This window comes from Oenanthe melanoleuca, chromosome 1A, assembly GCF_029582105.1.
Source record: "Oenanthe melanoleuca isolate GR-GAL-2019-014 chromosome 1A, OMel1.0, whole genome shotgun sequence".
Classification (NCBI taxonomy): Eukaryota; Metazoa; Chordata; class Aves; order Passeriformes; family Muscicapidae; genus Oenanthe; species Oenanthe melanoleuca.
Window position 1 is genome coordinate 45,963,802 of NC_079334.1, and position 23,184 is coordinate 45,986,985.

Genomic DNA, 23,184 nt, shown 5'->3' on the forward strand with positions numbered 1-23,184 from the left:
ATTATGTAGTACAAAATGCAGAGTTTGTAAAATTTCTTGAATATACAGGCAAAAAATGAATAATTCAAAACAACTCATAAGTTCTACATTCTATTGTATCTTTTATAACGCAGGCAGAAGATAGCATTGTGTTCCCAGTAGAGCTGAATTTGCACAAGTTACACCTCGGAAAATGCCAGATGGTCTATGGTCTACTTTTGAGAGCTGTCACATATGTAAAGATTTGAAAAAAGAAAGACAGCTGAATGAGAGCAGTGGATCATTAAAGAGAGAGTGAGAGTCCCTGGGTATCACTGTGTTTTAAGAAGCATTGTGTCGTTCTCCATATTACACCTTTTTTTTTTTTTTTTTTTTTTTTTTTTTTTTTTTTTTTTAAGATATACACAACCTTTAAAAAATAAGGTAAAAACATTTCTGTTCTAAACTGAATGGTTGTGGTTTAATCACAGAACTGTCAATTGCTTTTGTTCTTTATGCTAGAATGCGGTCATATGGTTCCTAATTGGTTTCAAGTGTGTTTTAACCATAAGATTCAAGTCTCCCTAGTGCAAAATTATCAATAAAGTTAAAATAAATTTAAATTGAGATAACTAATCCATTTGGGGTTTTATTCCATTTTGAGTTGACCTACGTATCACACGTGAATACTGTAAAGCCAGTCAGCTAAAAAGTTCTATGTTAATGTTAAAAGACTCAAGTAAGAGTACTTTGGGAACAGGATCACTTAAGAAAAATTAAAATTCACAAAGTCCCTGAACCCTTAGTAAAAATAATAATAAAAGCAAAAACCTTTAGCTATTTAGATTTCCAGGACTTTCCATTTACCCACAGTTTGACAGAAACACACCTAATTTTAGATTTAATTTTGGATATTTTGCAAGTTACTATATTGTAGCAAAGCCCAAAAAATATACAAACAATTTAAATTGCCACCACCAATTTAACTGGCTTAGAAAAGGTCATAGATGTCAATTTTATAAACTGATGTCCAGATGCAGAGAATTTTTAGAAAAGTCTATTGCTTGTGTTTATTGAGGAAGGTTAACTGTCCCCAGCAATTCTGATTCATTGGTACAACTACTCCACAGCAAGGAATCATAGGCAATGCAGTGTGAGGAAACATTACATGAAACATGAAAAACACTGCTCCTTAATTACAAAATTTGCATTTAATTGGGATAATGAAGATAAAACTATGGGGTGGACATAAACACTAAATTTTAGAGTATAAATTTTAATTTCTGATATTTGTAAAATTTTTGACTGTAATTAGGTCAACATTGACTATATTTAGAAGGGAAGGAATAACATATGTTTTTTAACAAAATTGATTTTGCATATACATGGAAAGAAAATCTACATGAAGATTCTTGGTAGTATACTTTTAATAATTCTTATTCAAATAGGAGAAAATTCCCTAAAATTTGTTTTGCGACCTTTATGAGAGCTTGGATATGTTAACCAAATGTATAGTGATGCCTTAAGTTTTAGCTTTCATAATTTCCAGATTCTGTACTGCATCAGTATATAACTCTAAACTTCATATAAAATGTTAGCAAGTTCTCCTCACAATTTAGTTAGACAAAACAATCCTTTTCCAGCCTGAGAACCAAGGACAGCTTCAGGCCCAAAATTAACCCGAATTTTTAAGTGGACCAAAACTTACAAAAGTGTGAAAACTCGTGACTGGTTGTCCATCTTGCATCCATCTTGGGTCCATCTTGGGTGTACCCCTGTCCAGGCTCTTGTACTGCCCAAGGTGGATCCTTTGAAGGCCTTTTAATAAATACCTACTTTATTTCTTTAACACTGTCTAACCTCTGTTCTAGGTCGCCTCTCGAGGCATCAATACCACAAACTGAAATCTAAAGTGAAGAAAGTTCCTTGCTTATGCTTCTGTTCATAGATTTTACAAACACTAATGCAAAATTGAAAGGGAAGCAGTTTTGGCATTATCAATAAAAAAGCCTTTGGGCTGCAGTTAGTTCCTCAGGTCTCAGGTAGTGTGCTCCTGTTTTATTGGCTTGGAGGTTTCTGAGCAGTTACTAGTGGTGATGGAAAGGAATGGTCTTTGTATTCCCTGTAACATATCTGGGGAATCTAAGACACGCATGTTTCTCCCAGCCCTCCCTTTCATTCCAGCAAGAGAACATTATCGCTTTGGTCAAGTAGGTTTAGGCAGAGTTACTCTGGCCTAGATAAACATGGTCAGTCAAGGCTACCTTCTGAAAACATTAGTGGCAGTGACTAAAATATCAAGTGGCAAGAATGGCATGAACCAGTTCATATTTAAACTATTGTGAGAAAGAATCCTTTGTTGCCTGTGAGCATGACCAGAACATAAAGGTTAAGATTTACGTGATGTTTAATCTGGAAAAGTTTATTATAGCGGACAAAGCAATTTGAGAATGATGTTAGTGTATGGATAAAAGGAAAGCATTGAGGGTTTGTTAGGCAAACTTAGAACTGAGTCCTTTTAGAGACCATGCTGGTCTGTTTGTCCTGGTATTATTTGTTGGAAAATTTGTCCACTTGTACCTGAAGTGATTCATGGATTTGTTTCTTTTAGAACAAGCTACCTATAATTATCTATATGTATTTTTTACCTTGATACTGTGAAATCATCAGAAAATGGATATGAACCATCAGAAAAGAGAATGAACTGCAGCTTGTCCCTCGTTACCTCGTTCATTTTGCACTCGTTCTTTTTTCCCTTTCTCGTTCCCTCGTTCTTTTTGCACTCATCCTTTTTGGTCTTTCTCGTTCCCTCGTTCATTTTGCACTCGTCCTTTTTGGTCTTTCTCGTTCCCTCCTCGTTCCCTCGTTCTTTTTGCACTCATCCTTTTTTCCCTTTCTCGTTCCCTCGTTCATTTTGCACTCGTCCTTTTTGGCCTTCCTCGTTCCCTCGTTCTTTCTGCACTCCTCCTTTTTGGTCTTTCTCGTTCCCTCGTTCATTTTGCACTCCTCCTTTTTGGTCTTTCTCGTTCCCCCCCTCATTTTGCACTCCTCCTTTTTGGTCTTTCTCATTCCCTCGTTCTTTTTGCACTCGTTCTTTTTTGTCTTTCTCGTTCCCTCGTTCATTTTGCACTCGTCCTTTTTGGCCTTTCTCGTTCCCTCGTTCATTTTGCACTCATCCTTTTTCTCTTTCTCGTTCCCTCGTTCATTTTGCACTCGTTCTTTTTTCTCTTTCTCGTTCCCTCGTTTCATTTTGCACTCCTCCTTTTTGGTCTTTCTCATTCCCTCGTTCTTTTTGCACTCCTCCTTTTTGGTCTTTCTCGTTCCCTCGTTCTTTTTTCACTCGTTCTTTTTTCTCTTTCTCGTTCCCTCGTTCATTTTGCACTCGTTCTTTTTTCCCTTTCTCGTTCCCTCGTTCATTTTGCACTCGTTCTTTTTGGCCTTCCTCGTTCCCTCGTTCTTTCTGCACTCCTCCTTTTTTCTCTTTCTCGTTCCCTCGTTCATTTTGCACTCGTTCTTTTTGGTCTTTCTCGTTCCCTCGTTCTTTTTGCACTCGTCTTTTTTCTCTTTCTCGTTCCCTCGTTCTTTCTGCACTCGTTCTTTTTTCCCTTTCTCGTTCCCTCGTTCATTTTGCACTCGTTCTTTTTGGCCTTCCTCGTTCCCTCGTTCTTTCTGCACTCCTCCTTTTTTCTCTTTCTCGTTCCCTCGTTCTATTTTGCACTCGTTCTTTTTGGTCTTTCTCGTTCCCTCGTTCTTTTTGCACTCGTTCTTTTTTCTCTTTCTCGTTCCCTCGTTCTTTCTGCACTCCTCCTTTTTTCTCTTTCTCGTTCCCTCGTTCATTTTGCACTCGTCCTTTTTGGCCTTTCTCGTTCCCTCGTTCATTTTGCACTCGTTCTTTTTTCTCTTTCTCGTTCCCTCGTTCATTTTGCACTCGTTCTTTTTGGTCTTTCTCGTTCCCTCGTTCATTTTGCACTCGTTCTTTTTTCTCTTTCTCGTTCCCTCGTTCATTTTGCACTCGTTCTTTTTGGCCTTCCTCGTTCCCTCGTTCTTTTTGCACTCCTCATTTTTGGTCTTTCTCGTTCCCTCGTTCATTTTGCACTCGTTCTTTTTTCCCTTTCTCGTTCCCTCGTTCATTTTGCTCTCGTTCTTTTTGGTCTTTCTCGTTCCCTCGTTCTTCTTGCACTCGTTCTTTTTGGCCTTCCTCGTTCCCTCGTTCATTTTGCACTCCTCCTTTTTGGTCTTTCTCGTTCCCTCGTTCATTTTGCACTCGTTCTTTTTGGCCTTCCTCGTTCCCTCGTTCTTTTTGCACTCCTCCTTTTTGGTCTTTCTCGTTCCCTCGTTCATTTTGCACTCGTTCTTTTTTCCCTTTCTCGTTCCCTCGTTCTTTTTGCACTCCTCCTTTTTGGTCTTTCTCGTTCCCTCGTTCTTTTTGCACTCCTCCTTTTTGGTCTTTCTCGTTCCCTCGTTCATTTTGCACTCGTTCTTTTTTCCCTTTCTCGTTCCCTCGTTCATTTTGCACTCGTTCTTTTTGGCCTTCCTCGTTCCCTCGTTCTTTCTGCACTCCTCCTTTTTTCTCTTTCTCGTTCCCTCGTTCATTTTGCACTCGTTCTTTTTGGTCTTTCTCGTTCCCTCGTTCTTTCTGCACTCGTTCTTTTTTCCCTTTCTCGTTCCCTCGTTCATTTTGCACTCGTTCTTTTTGGCCTTCCTCGTTCCCTCGTTCTTTCTGCACTCCTCCTTTTTTCTCTTTCTCGTTCCCTCGTTCATTTTGCACTCGTTCTTTTTTCTCTTTCTCGTTCCCTCGTTCTTTTTGCACTCGTTCTTTTTGGCCTTTCTCGTTCCCTCGTTCTTTTTGCACTCGTTCTTTTTTCTCTTTCTCGTTCCCTCGTTCATTTTGCACTCGTTCTTTTTGGTCTTTCTCGTTCCCTCGTTCATTTTGCACTCGTCCTTTTTGGCCTTTCTCGTTCCCTCGTTCATTTTGCACTCGTTCTTTTTTCTCTTTCTCGTTCCCTCGTTCATTTTGCACTCGTTCTTTTTTCCCTTTCTCGTTCCCTCGTTCTTTTTGCACTCGTTCTTTTTGGTCTTTCTCGTTCCCTCGTTCTTTTTGCACTCGTTCTTTTTTCCCTTTCTCGTTCCCTCGTTCATTTTGCACTCGTTCTTTTTGGCCTTCCTCGTTCCCTCGTTCATTTTGCACTCCTCCTTTTTTCTCTTTCTCGTTCCCTCGTTCTTTTTGCACTCGTCCTTTTTTTCTCTTTCTCGTTCCCTCGTTCATTTTGCACTCGTTCTTTTTGGCCTTCCTCGTTCCCTCGTTCATTTTGCACTCCTCCTTTTTTCTCTTTCTCGTTCCCTCGTTCATTTTGCACTCCTCCTTTTTGGCCTTTCTCGTTCCCTCGTTCATTTTGCACTCGTTCTTTTTTCTCTTTCTCGTTCCCTCGTTCATTTTGCACTCCTCCTTTTTGGTCTTTCTCGTTCCCTCGTTCTTTTTTCACTCCTCCTTTTTGGCCTTTCTCGTTCCCTCGTTCATTTTGCACTCGTTCTTTTTTCTCTTTCTCGTTCCCTCGTTCATTTTGCACTCGTTCTTTTTGGCCTTCCTCGTTCCCTCGTTCTTTTTGCACTCCTCCTTTTTGGCCTTCCTCGTTCCCTCGTTCATTTTGCACTCCTCCTTTTTTCTCTTTCTCGTTCCCTCGTTCATTTTGCACTCCTCCTTTTTGGCCTTCCTCGTTCCCTCGTTCATTTTGCACTCGTTCTTTTTTCTCTTTCTCGTTCCCTCGTTCATTTTGCACTCGTTCTTTTTGGCCTTCCTCGTTCCCTCGTTCTTTTTGCACTCGTTCTTTTTGGTCTTTCTCGTTCCCTCGTTCATTTTGCACTCGTTCTTTTTTCTCTTTCTCGTTCCCTCGTTCATTTTGCACTCGTTCTTTTTGGCCTTCCTCGTTCCCTCGTTCTTTCTGCACTCCTCCTTTTTTCTCTTTCTCGTTCCCTCGTTCATTTTGCACTCGTTCTTTTTGGTCTTTCTCGTTCCCTCGTTCATTTTGCACTCGTTCTTTTTGGCCTTCCTCGTTCCCTCGTTCTTTTTGCACTCGTTCTTTTTTCTCTTTCTCGTTCCCTCGTTCATTTTGCACTCGTTCTTTTTTCCCTTTCTCGTTCCCTTGTTTCCCTCGTTCATTTTGCACTCGTTCTTTTTGGCCTTCCTCGTTCCCTCGTTCTTTTTGCACTCCTCCTTTTTCTCTTTCTCGTTCCCTCGTTCATTTTGCACTCGTTCTTTTTGGTCTTTCTCGTTCCCTCGTTCTTTTTGCACTCGTTCTTTTTTCTCTTTCTCGTTCCCTCGTTCTTTCTGCACTCGTTCTTTTTTCCCTTTCTCGTTCCCTCGTTCATTTTGCACTCGTTCTTTTTGGCCTTCCTCGTTCCCTCGTTCTTTCTGCACTCCTCCTTTTTTCTCTTTCTCGTTCCCTCGTTCATTTTGCACTCGTTCTTTTTGGTCTTTCTCGTTCCCTCGTTCATTTTGCACTCGTTCTTTTTTCTTTTCTCGTTCCCTCGTTCATTTTGCACTCGTTCTTTTTGGTCTTTCTCGTTCCCTCGTTCATTTTGCACTCGTTCTTTTTGGCCTTCCTCGTTCCCTCGTTCTTTTTTCACTCGTTCTTTTTTCTCTTTCTCGTTCCCTCGTTCATTTTGCACTCGTTCTTTTTGGTCTTTCTCGTTCCCTCGTTCTTTCTGCACTCCTCCTTTTTGGTCTTTCTCGTTCCCTCGTTCTTTTTGCACTCGTTCTTTTTTCTCTTTCTCGTTCCCTCGTTCTTTTTGCACTCGTTCTTTTTTCTCTTTCTCGTTCCCTCGTTCATTTCGCACTCGTTCTTTTTGGCCTTCCTCGTTCCCTCGTTCATTTTGCACTCCTCCTTTTTTCTCTTTCTCGTTCCCTCGTTCTTTTTGCACTCCTCCTTTTTGGTCTTTCTCGTTCCCTCGTTCATTTTGCACTCGTCTCTTTTTGGCCTTCCTCGTTCCCTCGTTCATTTTGCACTCCTCCTTTTTGGTCTTTCTCGTTCCCTCGTTCATTTTGCACTCGTTCTTTTTGGTCTTTCTCGTTCCCTCGTTCTTTTTGCACTCGTCCTTTTTTCTCTTTCTCGTTCCCTCGTTCATTTTGCACTCGTTCTTTTTGGTCTTTCTCGTTCCCTCGTTCTTTTTGCACTCGTTCTTTTTTCTCTTTCTCGTTCCCTCGTTCCTTTTGCACTCCTCCTTTTTGGCCTTTCTCGTTCCCTCGTTCATTTTGCACTCCTCCTTTTTGGCCTTTCTCGTTCCCTCGTTCATTTTGCACTCCTCCTTTTTGGTCTTTCTCGTTCCCTCGTTCATTTTGCACTCGTCCTTTTTGGTCTTTCTCGTTCCCTCGTTCTTTCACTCGTTCTTTTCCTTTCTTTCTCGTTCCCTCGTTCCTTTTGCACTCCTCCTTTTTGGCCTTTCTCGTTCCCTCGTTCATTTTGCACTCCTCCTTTTTGGCCTTTCTCGTTCCCTCGTTCATTTTGCACTCCTCCTTTTTGGTCTTTCTCGTTCCCTCGTTCATTTTGCACTCGTCCTTTTTGGTCTTTCTCGTTCCCTCGTTCTTTTTGCACTCGTTCTTTTTTCTCTTTCTCGTTCCCTCGTTCCTTTTGCACTCCTCCTTTTTGGCCTTTCTCGTTCCCTCGTTCTTTTGCACTCCTCCTTTTTGGCCTTTCTCGTTCCCTCGTTCATTTTGCACTCCTCCTTTTTGGTCTTTCTCGTTCCCTCGTTCATTTTGCACTCGTCCTTTTTGGCCTTCCTCGTTCCCTCGTTCATTTTGCACTCCTCCTTTTTGGTCTTTCTCGTTCCCTCGTTCATTTTGCACTCGTTCTTTTTTCTCTTTCTCGTTCCCTCGTTCATTTTGCACTCGTTCTTTTTGGTCTTTCTCGTTCCCTCGTTCTTTTTGCACTCGTTCTTTTTTCTCTTTCTCGTTCCCTCGTTCATTTTGCACTCCTCCTTTTTGGCCTTTCTCGTTCCCTCGTTCATTTTGCACTCGTTCTTTTTGGTCTTTCTCGTTCCCTCGTTCTTTTTGCACTCGTCCTTTTTTCTCTTTCTCGTTCCCTCGTTCATTTTGCACTCGTTCTTTTTGGTCTTTCTCGTTCCCTCGTTCTTTTTGCACTCGTTCTTTTTTCTCTTTCTCGTTCCCTCGTTCCTTTTGCACTCCTCCTTTTTGGCCTTTCTCGTTCCCTCGTTCATTTTGCACTCCTCCTTTTTGGCCTTTCTCGTTCCCTCGTTCATTTTGCACTCCTCCTTTTTGGTCTTTCTCGTTCCCTCGTTCATTTTGCACTCGTCCTTTTTGGCCTTCCTCGTTCCCTCGTTCATTTTGCACTCCTCCTTTTTGGTCTTTCTCGTTCCCTCGTTCATTTTGCACTCGTTCTTTTTGGTCTTTCTCGTTCCCTCGTTCTTTTTGCACTCGTCCTTTTTTCTCTTTCTCGTTCCCTCGTTCATTTTGCACTCGTTCTTTTTGGTCTTTCTCGTTCCCTCGTTCTTTTTGCACTCGTTCTTTTTTCTCTTTCTCGTTCCCTCGTTCCTTTTGCACTCCTCCTTTTTGGCCTTTCTCGTTCCCTCGTTCATTTTGCACTCGTCCTTTTTTCTCTTTCTCGTTCCCTCGTTCTTTTTGCACTCGTCCTTTTTGGTCTTTCTCGTTCCCTCGTTCATTTTGCACTCGTCCTTTTTGGCCTTCCTCGTTCCCTCGTTCATTTTGCACTCGTTCTTTTTTCTCTTTCTCGTTCCCTCGTTCATTTTGCACTCGTCCTTTTTTCTCTTTCTCGTTCCCTCGTTCTTTTTGCACTCCTTCTTTTTTCTCTTCCTCGTTCCCTCGTTCTTTTTGCACTCGTCCTTTTTGGCCTTCCTCGTTCCCTCGTTCATTTTGCACTCCTCCTTTTTTCTCTTTCTCGTTCCCTCGTTCATTTTGCACTCCTCCTTTTTGGTCTTTCTCGTTCCCTCGTTCATTTTGCACTCGTTCTTTTTGGTCTTTCTCGTTCCCTCGTTCTTTTTGCACTCGTTCTTTTTGGCCTTCCTCGTTCCCTCGTTCTTTTTGCACTCGTTCTTTTTGGTCTTTCTCGTTCCCTCGTTCTTTTTGCACTCGTTCTTTTTGGCCTTCCTCGTTCCCTCGTTCTTTTTGCACTCCTCCTTTTTTCTCTTTCTCGTTCCCTCGTTCATTTTGCACTCGTCCTATTTGGCCTTCCTCGTTCCCTCGTTCTTTTTGCACTCGTTCTTTTTTCTTTTTCTCGTTCCCTCGTTCATTTTGCACTCGTTCTTTTTTCCCTTTCTCGTTCCCTCGTTCATTTTGCACTCCTCCTTTTTGGTCTTTCTCGTTCCCTCGTTCTTTTTGCACTCGTTCTTTTTTCCCTTTCTCGTTCCCTCGTTCATTTTGCACTCGTTCTTTTTGGCCTTCCTCGTTCCCTCGTTCATTTTGCACTCCTCCTTTTTTCTCTTTCTCGTTCCCTCGTTCATTTTGCACTCCTCCTTTTTGGTCTTTCTCGTTCCCTCGTTCATTTTGCACTCGTTCTTTTTGGTCTTTCTCGTTCCCTCGTTCTTTTTTCACTCGTTCTTTTTTCTCTTTCTCGTTCCCTCGTTCCTTTTGCACTCCTCCTTTTTGGTCTTTCTCGTTCCCTCGTTCTTTTTGCACTCGTTCTTTTTTCTCTTTCTCGTTCCCTCGTTCTCTTTTGCACTCCTCCTTTTTGGTCTTTCTCGTTCCCTCGTTCTTTTTGCACTCGTTCTTTTTTCTCTTTCTCGTTCCCTCGTTCCTTTTGCACTCGTCCTTTTTGGCCTTTCTCGTTCCCTCGTTCATTTTGCACTCCTCCTTTTTTCTCTTTCTCGTTCCCTCGTTCCTTTTGCACTCCTCCTTTTTGGTCTTTCTCGTTCCCTCGTTCATTTTGCACTCGTCCTTTTTGGCCTTCCTCGTTCCCTCGTTCATTTTGCACTCGTTCTTTTTTCTCTTTCTCGTTCCCTCGTTCATTTTGCACTCGTTCTTTTTTCTCTTTCTCGTTCCCTCGTTCTTTTTGCACTTGTTCTTTTTTCCCTTTCTCGTTCCCTCGTTCATTTTGCACTCCTCCTTTTTGGCCTTCCTCGTTCCCTCGTTCATTTTGCACTCGTTCTTTTTTCTCTTTCTCGTTCCCTCGTTCATTTTGCACTCGTCCTTTCTCGTTCCCTCGTTCTTTTTGCACTCGTTCTTTTTGGCCTTCCTCGTTCCCTCGTTCATTTTGCACTCGTTCTTTTTTCTCTTTCTCGTTCCCTCGTTCATTTTGCACTCCTCCTTTTTGGTCTTTCTCGTTCCCTCGTTCATTTTGCACTCGTTCTTTTTTCTCTTTCTCGTTCCCTCGTTCTTTTTGCACTCGTTCTTTTTTCCCTTTCTCTTTCCCTCGTTCATTTTGCACTCGTCCTTTTTGGCCTTCCTTGTTCCCTCGTTCATTTTGCACTCGTTCTTTTTTCTCTTTCTCGTTCCCTCGTTCATTTTGCACTCGTCGTTCCCTCGTTCATTTTGCACTCGTTCTTTTTGGTCTTTCTCGTTCCCTCGTTCTTTTTGCACTCGTTCTTTTTTCTCTTTCTCGTTCCCTCGTTCCTTTTGCACTCGTCCTTTTTGGCCTTTCTCGTTCCCTCGTTCATTTTGCACTCGTCCTTTTTGGCCTTTCTCGTTCCCTCGTTCATTTTGCACTCATCCTTTTTTCTTTTTCTCGTTCCCTCGTTCTTTTTGCACTCCTCCTTTTTGGTCTTTCTCGTTCCCTCGTTCATTTTGCACTCGTTCTTTTTTCTCTTTCTCGTTCCCTCGTTCATTTTGCACTCCTCCTTTTTGGTCTTTCTCGTTCACTCGTTCTTTTTGCACTCGTTCTTTTTTCTCTTTCTCGTTCCCTCGTTCATTTTGCACTCGTTCTTTTTTCTCTTTCTCGTTCCCTCGTTCATTTTGCACTCGTTCTTTTTGGTCTTTCTCGTTCCCTCGTTCTTTTTGCACTCGTTCTTTTTTCTCTTTCTCGTTCCCTCGTTCATTTTGCACTCCTCCTTTTTGGTCTTTCTCTTTCCCTCGTTCTTTCAGTCTTTTTCTTTCTTTCTCGTTTCTTCTTTCTTTTTGTCTTTTCTTTCTTTTTTTTTTCTCATTCTTTCACTCTTTTATTTTCTTTCTCATTCTTTCGTTCTTTTTCTTCCTTTTTTCTTTTTTTTTTTCTTTTTTTTTCTTTTTCTTTCTTTTTCTTTCTTTTTCTTTCTTTTGCTTTCTTTTTCCTTGCAGCCGTTTCTGTGCTGTGGTTGTGATTTGGAGAACGCGTTGGGTGGGATTTGTGTTGCCGCCGCTCTGTGGTGTTTGAATCCCAGTTTGGTTTCCTCTCCACGGCGGGCTGTGCTTGGTTTTGTCCTTTCCATCAATCTCGAGTTTGAGCTCAGACCTGTGCGTTCCCCGATGTTTGTCTCCTGCAATGCGCTGCTGTGTGACGCTGGGTGTCAGGGAGCCCCTTCCGTGGCACTCCGCTGGTTTTCTGAAGGCAGCAGCTTGGCCAGCCTGCATCCTAGCCCATCGCTGTGCTCTGTATTTTACTCCCATATTTTTTTTTCATTGGGATGTATTTCACACATTATTCAGTTGATTGCCTCAGTACAACTTTATCTCAGTTTTGCTGTATTTGTTCCCAGTCTTTGTTTTTTCCCTTTCTTCAAATTGCTTGCATTATTCTCTCTGTGTACTTTACAGAGCCATCCATGCAAGCCTTTCCTTGCACTTCCAAATGGGGAATCTAGGCCTCATGCAGACGTGAGGTGCTTTTGGAATACCTAATAATTATTTTTAATCTAGAGATGCTATTTGCTTTATTGTCGATTCAGGAATGTTAGCTTATCGCTCTGTTTTTAGATTAATAACAGGAAGGAAAGTTGCATTCCCAGTCTAGCCTAAAGTGTTCGGTTACCAATTTATAATTTAAATTAACCCTTTCTTTCTTGTACTTTAAGCACAACCTCAACGTTTGCCTCAGCCAAATACTTCAGCACTGGAAAGGAGTGAGGAAGAAAGTGGCAGAATCCAAAACGGCCATGTGGGTCTGAGTAATGGAAGTGGAATTCACAATGGGGTCAAGCATATGCCTGCAGACAACAGAAAGCTTTCGTCTCCCGTTTCAGAAAAAATGCACAGAAAAATTCAGTCCACCTTGTCTGTCAACAGCAATAGCAGCAAGAAGAGTAAAATAAGCTCTGTGTTTTCTCAAAAGCAAGGTACTTCACCAGAAGGTAAGCTGATATTCTTTTTAAAAAAACCAAACTGAATAAAGTCAAACCAAACCTCAGTAAAAATTATACAATCAACTGAAAATAATTGAAGAATTTGACTCATGCTCCAGAAGCAAATAGAAGTTATTAAGATAAAAGACAAGCTTCTTTCCCAAAGGAAAATATTAAGTATTTGAAGGAAAGGGAAGGAATGGAAGAGTTCTTGCTTTCAAATGTTTGGTCAACATGATCTGATAATGTTTTAGTCTCTGTACTTAGTATCCTGAACTGAGAGAAACTCCTGTCAACATTTTCACACATGCACCAGAAGAAAAAACATTAAAGTGCTACTAGTTCAAAGCATAGTAAATATTTAAATCCAGTAATGGCAGGCTCTGTGAGGGTAGACTTTGATTTTGAAATGTTCTGTTAGCCAATATCCTGACTAGCTGTGAGGTCTGAACACTAGATAATAAAACAATGACCTGTGCTCCAGTGTTCAGTGTGCCTTATGCTATATTTGGGATGTAGATAATGTGCACAAAAAACCTTCATACTTCTGCATAGCTTAAATAAGCAAAAGTAAATAATTTCTCTGATGTTTTAGCTGTGTCTCTGTGCTCACTCTGCTTGAATTTACACTCATGTTTCCAGAGTTCCTGTGCTTCTCATTCCACTGCCTTCCCATTAGCACTAATGCACTCAATGGACTTTGCTGCTGCTCTTAAAAAGAAGAGTGTAGAGATGCTAGAAATTTCATTGGTCTGAGGCAGGCACAGATGTGACTGGTTACAAAAACGCCTCTAGAGGGAGGGGACAGACACAGATTCTTAGAAAGATGGGAGACAGTAGTGTTCAGTGAAATGGGGAGGATTCTCAGCCTAGATGAAAGGATGAGGGATGAGAGCCACCACATGTAGCAGCCTGAATGAAGCCTACTGATGTCAGTGGAGTAACTCCTTTTGGCTTCAACTACTTCAGTCAAAATCAGTGAATCTGTGTAGGAACATCAGGAACAGCTTCAGTCAGACTCTTCCATGGGCTGGTCCCCCTTGCTATTGTTTATTTATACTATAATATGTTTATAGTATTTATTGTTTATGTATATGTGTACCTTCAAGAATCTTCTGTTACTTTTCTGTCGCACTTTTAGTCCTCTAACGTTTCTTTCCAAAATCACCACTTCATACTTCCTGTATTCCCTATTCTGTTACATGAAATATCCTTATATGGTTCTCCTTAGTGCACTTTGAATAGCCTATATCTTCAGAATCTTAGATCTGTTCATGTGACTGAAACAAATTTCAGGCCTCTGAAGAAAAAACCAAGGTGTTGTTTCAGAGGCAGTGCCTGCCCTATTCATTCCCCAATACAATTAATTATGGAAAACGTTTCTATTTTTCTTCTAAAATTATAAAAACAGTTGTTGGGAGTTGTTTTTTCTGTTTAATAACTGAATATAATTATCTCAAATTACTGAGTGATTGAGGAGAAAATTAATGGTATCTTCAGATTTAGCTTTAAATTCTAATGTCTGATTTTAATATCTTAACACAGTTGTGCTAGTTGCCTGAAACTGCCATCATACAATAATTTTATATACAGAAGAAGTATCATTATCATTAAAGGCATGTCTGATTAGAATATAGATAATTAAATAGTGTTGTCACATTGTAGAACTTGCATTCTTTCAAAGCACAGAAATACAGGATAGTCCTATTCTCACACTCAATTTCACACGTCACCAAATTGCTAAAGTTAAATATAGTCAGCACTGTACATCTGGCATTGTAATGTTCTCCTTTTGAATGTGAGAACTTGGATGTGTGCTCTGAGTAGCTTCTCCCATTCTGCAAATGTCTACAGCTCTAAGTTTTCTGTTACTCAATCCAAGCGAAGAACAGGTTTTTATCATGCAATGATTAAAGTATGCCTGGTATTGGAATATGCCCATAAGGGAATATTTGTTTTTAAAAGTGATATTCTGGTTTTGAAATTTATTTTGCTTTACAGTTCTCTGACAGACATGTTTTATATTTGTGTAAACACATCTGCTAGCACACATGTGCAAGCCTTCTGACAGCTTCTTCAGCTTTTCAGTAAGGTACCCTATGGGGCTACATGACAGAACTATAGACTATAAGTAGTATTCTTATCAAGCTGTTGCCTTTCTGGAAGTATCAATATATACTTTATTTGTTCTATCATCCCAATTTTTTAGAAGATGCGCAGTCAGAAAGTCTGGTAACAGTAACTGGAAATATCTAAATTAAAACAAAGAAGAGCTCACTATGTAAGGGGAAAAAAAGCTAAAAATAATTGTGTTATTACTACAAGTCATGTTAACCCCTTATGACTACTTCTAGAAGACCACATTACAAAAACCTGATATAATTAGCCCAGTTACTTGTTTAAAGAACTTGTAATTGTGTTTAAATCAGGGATATATGTATATATGTGCATATACATGCTTGATAAATGCATCTAATTATACTAAGCCAGAAGATTATTCTGTGACTGATGATGACGTAGCCATTCTTTCAAAACTGTATGCACAATTTAATTTGAACCTAAATTCTGCAGCTATTCTTCTTTGTATAATGAATATTTTTGTACAAAGAGGCATATTTACGAGCAGTTGCCTCTTCTGATTCAATGACATTTCTGTAGAGGCTATTGACACAGCTTACAGGAAGATGGACAAGATACAAAGGTATTGAAAATTATTTGTGACATTGCTTAACTACTTGGCTTTGCTTTAACTTGTACCATGTTAACCTCATAAGCCAGTGGTTTACTGCTGAAGAGTTGCTGGGTTTGAATTTACTTGAAGGTGTGTGTTTGTATTCAGGCACATATACATATAGTGTAATAATATAACTTCTAGGCAGTTTTTAAAATGGTCTTATGCAGAAAAAGACAAACTGTATTTATTTTTTTCTGTGAGTAATAAATCACCTGAATTAACTCACCTGCTTAGTTTATAGCATCCAGAAAGTTTATTAGAAAGAAATAACGTAAGCTTTTACACTTTCAGATATTTCTATTCACTTTAATTTTGCTATTCCTTAGGTAATACTTTGGATTTTATAATCTAATTGCTAGCCTTGTTTGTATTTTAAATTTGAAAATACACACCCTGTATTTTTGCTTCATCTGCCTTGTCTTCCTCCTTGAGAGTTTTGGTCTGTTGTCAGTCAGGAGACTGAATTAACTGAAAGAAAGTGGCCAGAGAAAATGAATAGATTATGTCCTCAGAAGGAAGAGAAGAGAAAATTCTGGCTCTCAATCTGAGTTCAAACTATAGGAAAGAGAAAATATTTTTCATTTTTTTCTTAATTCCTCCCAAAAGCTGCATTCTTTTTGATTCTTCTTAAAAGACAAGATGTGAATATTTCTGGAGCACCACACTTGGTTGTAATGCAGTTTGCCCAGGTCTGATACTTTGCTCTAGAATATTGTATCTGTTGACAGAACAGAAAGCCTAGAAGAGCTTGAAGCAGGATAGAATCAAGAAACATGACAGGCTTGCCTCCCCTCCTGCACTGGAACACATTCTTATTTGAAATGTAGCATGCTGCCTCATATACTGCAGATTTCAGTGTGTATACTAGAAAGCTAAGTGAAGTTCAATATTACTTTAGCACGTCTTCCTGTGAAAATTGGTACTGCTCCTGTTGGTCTCCACAGTACTAGGCAGTCGTAACACAAGCTGTGAAACCTCCCAGTCTGCCACCCCTCAAAAATCACCCCACCAGTTAAGAACTCTTTTATTAATTGTTCCAGCTGGAAACTCCACGTATACTCTGGGTTGCATCTTGTGAGCTTTGGGAGCTGAATTTGTGTAGGAAATGCTTCAAAATGTAACAGACATTTTGGTAGCAGTAGTATAAAAGCCTTAAAGACTCCTTTTTAAAATAAGTCTGTAGTATATGTGGTCATGTCAGCATTCCAGAATATGCTGGTTAGGAACACTTGCACATCCAGTGAAACTTAGGAGGGCGTGAGTGCACTCACCAGTTCTGCTTTTCCTCCACATCTATTATTAATCTGTATTGTCCCTGAAGAAATCTTACTCAGCTCCATAACTTACACTGCAAAAAACCAAAGGAATTATGAAATAGTTGGAGTGTCACTCCTGAAAAGGAGTTTTTAAACACTTTCAGTTCTAAAGATTTTTCAAAGGGACTGGATAGGTTTCAGTGAATATTTGGAATAAAAAAAAATTAGCTCAAAGGAATTTTAATAATATTTTGAATTATTGATGCCAGAGGTGTCAGAGCTCTTCCAAAATTCTGGTTGGTAGGCCACTAGCAAAGAGAATTTTTGCTATTTTGCACCTGTTAGTTATGAGCAGTGGAGAAAAACACCTTGGAAACATGAAAAAGCAATTGTAAATGAGTAAAAAGGAAGGCAGTCTTTTAATTCATTCTTGACATGAAGCGCTCACTTTTGGTCAAGTTGTTGTGATCTCGGAAGTTACTGTGTTTGGCAGGGAAGTTCCCACAACTCTAGTGACTCGATAATTTGAGTTTAATGTGGTACTTCACTCAAAAGGCTTTGAGCATAGACAATTGCTGTATTCATTTGGAAACAGCAGATTGTTAAACTATGCTGAACAGATCATGAGCCTGCCTCCTGTATGGACAGTGGATACTCTATTCCTTCCTTCCCAGGCTCTCTAAATCAGAAAGGCACTAGAAGGCATCTTCTTTGCAATGAGTTTCTTTCAGGAGAGGTCTTTAGGAAGTGTAATAAGGCTAGATGCAGCAGTGAGCTAGATAAGGAAGGCCTGCAGCATGGGGTGAGACTCTGGGGAAAGACAATCAGTGCAAACTTGCCACCACATTCAAGTTACTATTCATGCTTTCCCAGAAGCAAAGCCTGAACCTTCCTCAGCTTTCTAGACTGTGCTTCTTGTGGGGCTGAGCTTAGAGACGCAATGAATTATTTCATCCAAAGTGTGGGTGTTTCTTTTTAAATCCAGTGCTTAAAATTCAGCATTTCAGGGTGCATTTGAATGAGACATCCCTTTCCCCCTCCCCCTTCTTTTCAGTATAATGCAGCTTCATCTGTTCTAGATTTTGAATCAAAGCATGGTGGACACTGTTTAACTCATGCTGCTGACTACATTAATTTATTAGTATATCCCAAGTGATACTGATGGCTTAACTGAAGACAAAGCAAGTCCAACAAATAGCCTTTGTCTTAAGCCAAGGTCTTAAGAGCCACTAGGTACATATACATGGAAAGTAATGAGTAGTTGTCGTAGCATCCTAGCAGATTCTATTTGAAGTAGGAGTGTTTTACTTTGGTTTATATAACTTTATATCGGAAAAAATTATTTCCGGGAAACTTTCCTTTAGTGTGCATGATTTGAAATAGGATTGTGTTAGGTTTTTTTCCTCTTGAGGGACACCAGAGCAGCAGTAAGTTTTCTTTTATATACCATTCAGTTCATGTGATTGGTATTATTTACCAAAATTCATTAAGTCTACGTCAGTAGCCTAACACTCTAGAAATATCTGTTGGCCATCTCTCAACCTGGCTTTTTTTTTTTGGAACATATATACATTTCTGAAATCCATCCCATAGCATTAAGTATTATTTAGGCAGCTACTTGTTAGTATGCTGCAATCTCTCTACTTCAGCTGAAATTTTACTTGGTATGTTTTAGAAATTAGTTCAAGGTGGATTTTTGTCTGAGCATGAATTGATAAACAGGTGTTGTTAGACAAGGTTATACCAGAACACAGTTGTCAATCAGGCAGTGGGCAAATAATATGATCATATGGTCAAATGTGTATTTTCAATAATGCATTTTGAAGAGTGATGTATTTTCAGTATGGTTTATATTGGGTTTTTTTTTGCACAGAACTCTTGAATGGTAATTTACATGTTTTTTGTCAAGACTTGGTGGAAAACAGGGCCTGTACAGAAAAAGGGTCTTCCAAAAGCATCTCTTTTATAAGGACCTAGTCTAGCTAGCACTGAACTTGTCTCAGTATTTGCAGTGGTGAGCAGTGGCAATGGAGGCTTCATATTCTACAGAAGTCTTAGGTATTGGAAATTAGCAGATTTCTTAGTATGTCTGTGTGTTTGAAATGGATCATTTTACTCCTGAGTTTATATCTGTATTGAGAGCTTAGCATATAAGCTTTGATGAAAGTTTCCATGTATTCAGTGTGATTTGCCTGTTCAGGCAACATTTTAATTTTCTTGTTCAATAGAGATAATAGTTTTTTTACTTTAAATGGTGAAATAACACGTACACTAGACTTTGTAACTGTGCTTTCCCCGTCTAAATAAATGTCACTTTTATCTAGAAATAACCATGCTCTGTACGACATGTCAGTTGATTCTTTCTGCCTTTTCTTATTTTCCTGTGAGCGCCTTCCTGGGTGAGGTGATTTTTCTCAAGAGGAAGGCGGTGGGTGCAGAGGCTGCCTGTGAGCCCCGATGCAGGAGCGGTGGGAGGTGTGCTGGTGTGTGCTGCTGCTGCTGCTCGGGAATTCTGCTCCTGGCCCGTGCAGCCCTTTAGGAGCCTTGTGCTGGGAGGTGTCTGGCTGCTGTGCTGCTCTGGCTGTGGCTCTCAGCCACTGGTGCTGTGTGTTCCTGCCAGCCCCTGACAGACTGCGGGACGCCTGTAGCACCTGCTGGGGCTTCTGTTCAGGGCTCTGCGGGGGCCGCAGCAAACCCTGCTGAAGACCTCAGCTGTCACTTTGATTGTGGGTTTGCCCTTTTTGATTCTCTCCGTGAGACAGCAGAGTGCCTGGAGATTTGTTTTGAGTTGTCTGAACTTGGTGAATATAGTTAGTAAGAAGCTTACCAAGGTCACCATCCTGTAAGTGAGCTTATTTACCACTGTAGACATGAAGAACTTTTATCATATGTGACCTGTCTGCTTGGTATGAAAGCTTTTTGAGTCAGTTTGTGACAGGTTGGTGTCAAACCTTACAAAAGCAGCACACAGCAGCCTGCACATGCATTTCTCTCTGCATTTTTCAGTTCACCTTTTGCATTTCCTGTATGGTTTTGATGGTTGATAGTTCTCTTAAAAATCTGTTTTTTAAGTAGAGCTGCATCTTTTCATAAAAATTAAGAGGAGATGATGCAAGGGAAATTGAAACAAAATAAATGTATATTTCAGTATTTGAAAGAAAATGGGTACCATGGTAATATCTGTATGCAGAAGAGTTAGAAGTAAAAAAGTGGTGTGCACCTGCAGATGTTTAAAGACATGGACAAACATTAAAATAGTTTTATTGTTGATATGGTTTCTTTTCCTTAAATGAGTGTAACTGTTATAACTGGGGTAGGTTAGAATTGGAGCCTTCTGGGCTTTTATAACAGTGTGTAAATAGTTTGAAGGGATCTTAGGCCCATTTCTTGTCTGGATATTGTGTCTGGTAACATTTAAAACCCAGTTACATGTACTGTATCCACCCGTGGAATCAGCACATGGTTGGGTGGGTGTGTGTGTGTGTATGATATAAAGCAGCAAAAACTTGAACGTGTTGGTGGGGTTCTATTTGCCTTGGCATGGTTTAACAGTTTTGATGAAGCTCCCTAGCAAATCTGTTCCTTTTGGGGATGTGCCAAAGGGTTAAGGAAATACCTTCACTTACATTGGCTTTAAAAAATGTCGGATGGGATGACCCTTTTAACTTCAGGTCTAACTTTCATCCCAGACAAAATGAAAGAATAATTGAAGAGAAGCTTGATTATCTGAAAGCTCACCTTTTTCTCCCAAACACGAGTTGGTCTAATAAAATGTATAAGCACTGCCTACAGATCAAGCCTTGTAATTTGTGTCATTTAGCATAGCTTATGCAAGCTTGGATCTAGTCTACAAATATGATAGAGTGTTTTGATGAAATCAGAAGCATTTGGTAAAAGAACTAAGATGTACTGGTCTGGATTTTTATTTTTTTTAAGTATGCCTCTAGACAGTGCTCACACCCCACATCCTCACTTCTATATAGTGACAGTCTCTAGTGCAGCATTTCTCAATTAAAGAAAAGTGTTATAAAAGAATTGAAAAACAGTGGAAATTTGAGAGTGGTGTGGTGTAGTGTAGAAGTCCTAAGAAAAAGTTTATATTTTTTGATGATTTACCTGATTTGTGACGAAACTTAAATACTCCCACAGAGAGGGAAATTGGTTTAAGGAAAACTTAAGCCTCAAGAAACTTCAGAGTTAACTTACTATCAACAGCACACGGATGTCAAGGCCAATGGAGTTCTGTCCACAATAAAGATGTGCCCCTACTTCTTGATTGTATTACTATCGAAGAAGAATGAGACCCTCTAATTCTCAAACAAACAAAAAAGAGCTTAAAGAAATAGATAATTTTAAGCTGGCACCAGTGTCATAACTGGTATTACTGTATAATTTCCTTATTAGAAAAGTTTCCAGAAAACACCTTGTCAGACATTGAAATCACCAAGTTTACGAATACATAAAATATGTTTCCTTCTAGTTGGATTAAAGCGCTCTACTCCTCAATCACCTGGAAAAAAAATCTGATTTTGATGGAGTAAGGTTAAAGAGTGGAAGTTCGATATAGTCTTTATTCTTAAAGTAGTAAAAAGTTTTGAAATTTAGAATAATGTGTAACTTAAAATAATCTCCTCGGTCTTATAAGGAGGAAAAAATTACCAGAGTGCCTTGCAAACAATGAAATATATTGCAGTGGTCTCCAACATGGTAATGAAAAACCTGTGGTCATCTCTTTTGAGGCAAGCTTTGTATAGCATCTTCATGGCTGCACTCCACTGATCATAACAGCAGTCGGTTTTAGCTGTATAATGTTTTCTGTGGAACTGGTAGGTTGCTGTAGGAATGTAGATACTAGAGAAGGATGAGTTTTGTGTGGCATGTAGCTTTGTTATTACTACAAAAATACCATGTAACTGTATCTTTTCCTATAATTGCATCTGTAGATAAGAAGCCATACATGTAAGAATTTATTCTTTCACCCATTTTATCCAACTGTATTACAGCCCTTTAGAGTCATGATTCTGAATTCAGCAAGTTATATAGGACTAGGTAACAGCATGCTTTGTCATGTGTTAAATAATTGCTACCTGGATAGCTATTAAAAGTCAATAACATGAAGAACATAAAAGCATGATTATTTCAGGTTTGTCCTTGAAATGTGGATCAAAGTTTATGTTCGTTGTACAAATGAGTCATTGCAAGAATGAGGAGAGCACTAAAGGGTATCTCTACTTTCTGTTAATTGTTTGTGGAGGTTAAGTAAAATTGCTATATAAAGGTTTTTTTAATCAAATATTAGACTTGCCAGCTGGGGAGAAGGAAATAAAAATAAAGAGTAGGTAAATAAATCCTTTTAGTGTTTCAGTCAGTGAAGAAGAGATGGAAAAAAGACCTTCTACAGAGTTTCTGTAATAATACCAATGGCCAAAATTTCTTACTGTGCCTTGGACCATTTCTCATAGGTTTTACCTGTGAAATACCTTTATTTGAATCAACACGGCCTCTTCTTGTAAGTCTTTATTTGGTGAGTTGCTTAGATTAGGAGGGAAAAGTTCTTTTATGGGTCCAGAAAATGCTTTCTGAATACAGTCTCTGTTTTTTAACCTATGAACTCTGTTCCTTGCCCATCTATAGAAATTTATTATAGTGTCTGTGAATGTGTATTTCTTTCCTTGCAATTTTACATATCCCTGCATGAAGCAGGCAAGATTTTTTGTACATCTTATTTACAATATACATACACACAAAGTTTCATTATGGTGTACTAAAAAAAAAGAAAAAAAGCAGGACAACATTTGTTGTATTAGCTTCTTCATGCTGTCCTTTAAAAATGCAATATACTAAAATCTTAGTTCCTCAAATATGAAGGTTTCTTAGATAGACCTCCTGACTTCTTTATCTTTTTCCTTCATATTAAAAGAAAATCTGAAAGGAGATTTTACCTGAGCATATTTAACACCATCTCCATGACAACCAGCTAATTAATCGCTATCAGTCTGGCTTTGGTCCTCTTCAGTGAACTGATACTCTGCAGCTTTTTTTCACATATCTTCTGTGTTTTCTATGAAGGTCATTTATTTGGTGACATTGTGTCTTTGGGAATAGAAGCCTTTTACTACAAGAAACAATTTTCTTTAAAGCACATTAAATGCACCTGTAGTTTTCTCTGCTTTTCTTCCTGCACAGTAGTAGGGATATTTTAAGATTAGGGTTTTGGGTTTTTCCCCCTCTTCTTACTTTTTCTGAAATTTCCATTTTTTCCTTTTGGGCATAATGGTTCAGTGGTACATTATGGCTGTGGCCACATTGCAACAGAGAAATGTCCAAGTTAAGTTTGCATCTGAGTAGTGTAATAAGTAGGAGTGGGCTAAGGGTTCAAGTAGTTCCTTTGCCTCTTGGGTCAGATTTGGCTGGTCTGAGTCTCTGTTGCTGCATTGCTATAAGTGTTCATGCCTGCTTGTCTAAGTCATTGCTGCACTATCATGCAGTCAGAGTTTTGGCAATGTTAGAGGTATTTGGAATCAATCAACATACTTGTCATGGCTACTGCACCATTTTTTTCATTTATAAATTTGGTTAGAAGGCCTTAGGGTAGTATTACTGTTGCAAGTAATTGCACATTTTCCCCTATGACAGCAGTCTTCAGCCTGTGAACTGTAAGAACATGATGTCTATAAAACATAATGTCTGTAGGTGCTCAGACCAGTCATCCATACAGCTCAATATCCTGTTGTTCCTAACATGTTCTCATAGAGGATACTTGTGATAGACTGTAGGGGCAAGAGACAGGGTGAAGTTCTGCAGGATATTTTCCCCGATGTTCACCTGTCTGTGGCTAAAGAGTTCAAAGATTGCAGGCAGTAAAAAGAAAAAAAAGCTGAGACCAGGAAAGAAAAGTATTTCTCCATCCTGAACGCATTTTGTTTTTTTAAGTTTTTGTTTTGTTTCTGAGTGACTATTCAGTGCTTCTTACAAATTAAATATGTTTATATGTATGAATTTATACATATTATGTAA

At 39.4% G+C, this 23,184-nt stretch overlaps 1 protein-coding gene across 3 annotated transcripts in view; it reads left to right on the forward strand.

Annotated features, from left to right (window-relative positions):
- The window catches only part of MDFIC (MyoD family inhibitor domain containing), a 60,116-nt gene that overhangs the window by 32,579 nt on the left and 4,353 nt on the right, over nt 1–23,184 (forward strand). For all 3 annotated transcript variants that reach the window (XM_056515901.1, XM_056515913.1, XM_056515907.1), the window contains exon 4: nt 11,911–12,186. In XM_056515901.1, the coding sequence (XP_056371876.1) occupies nt 11,911–12,186 (276 nt within the window). The remainder of the gene's footprint in view (nt 1–11,910; nt 12,187–23,184) is intronic.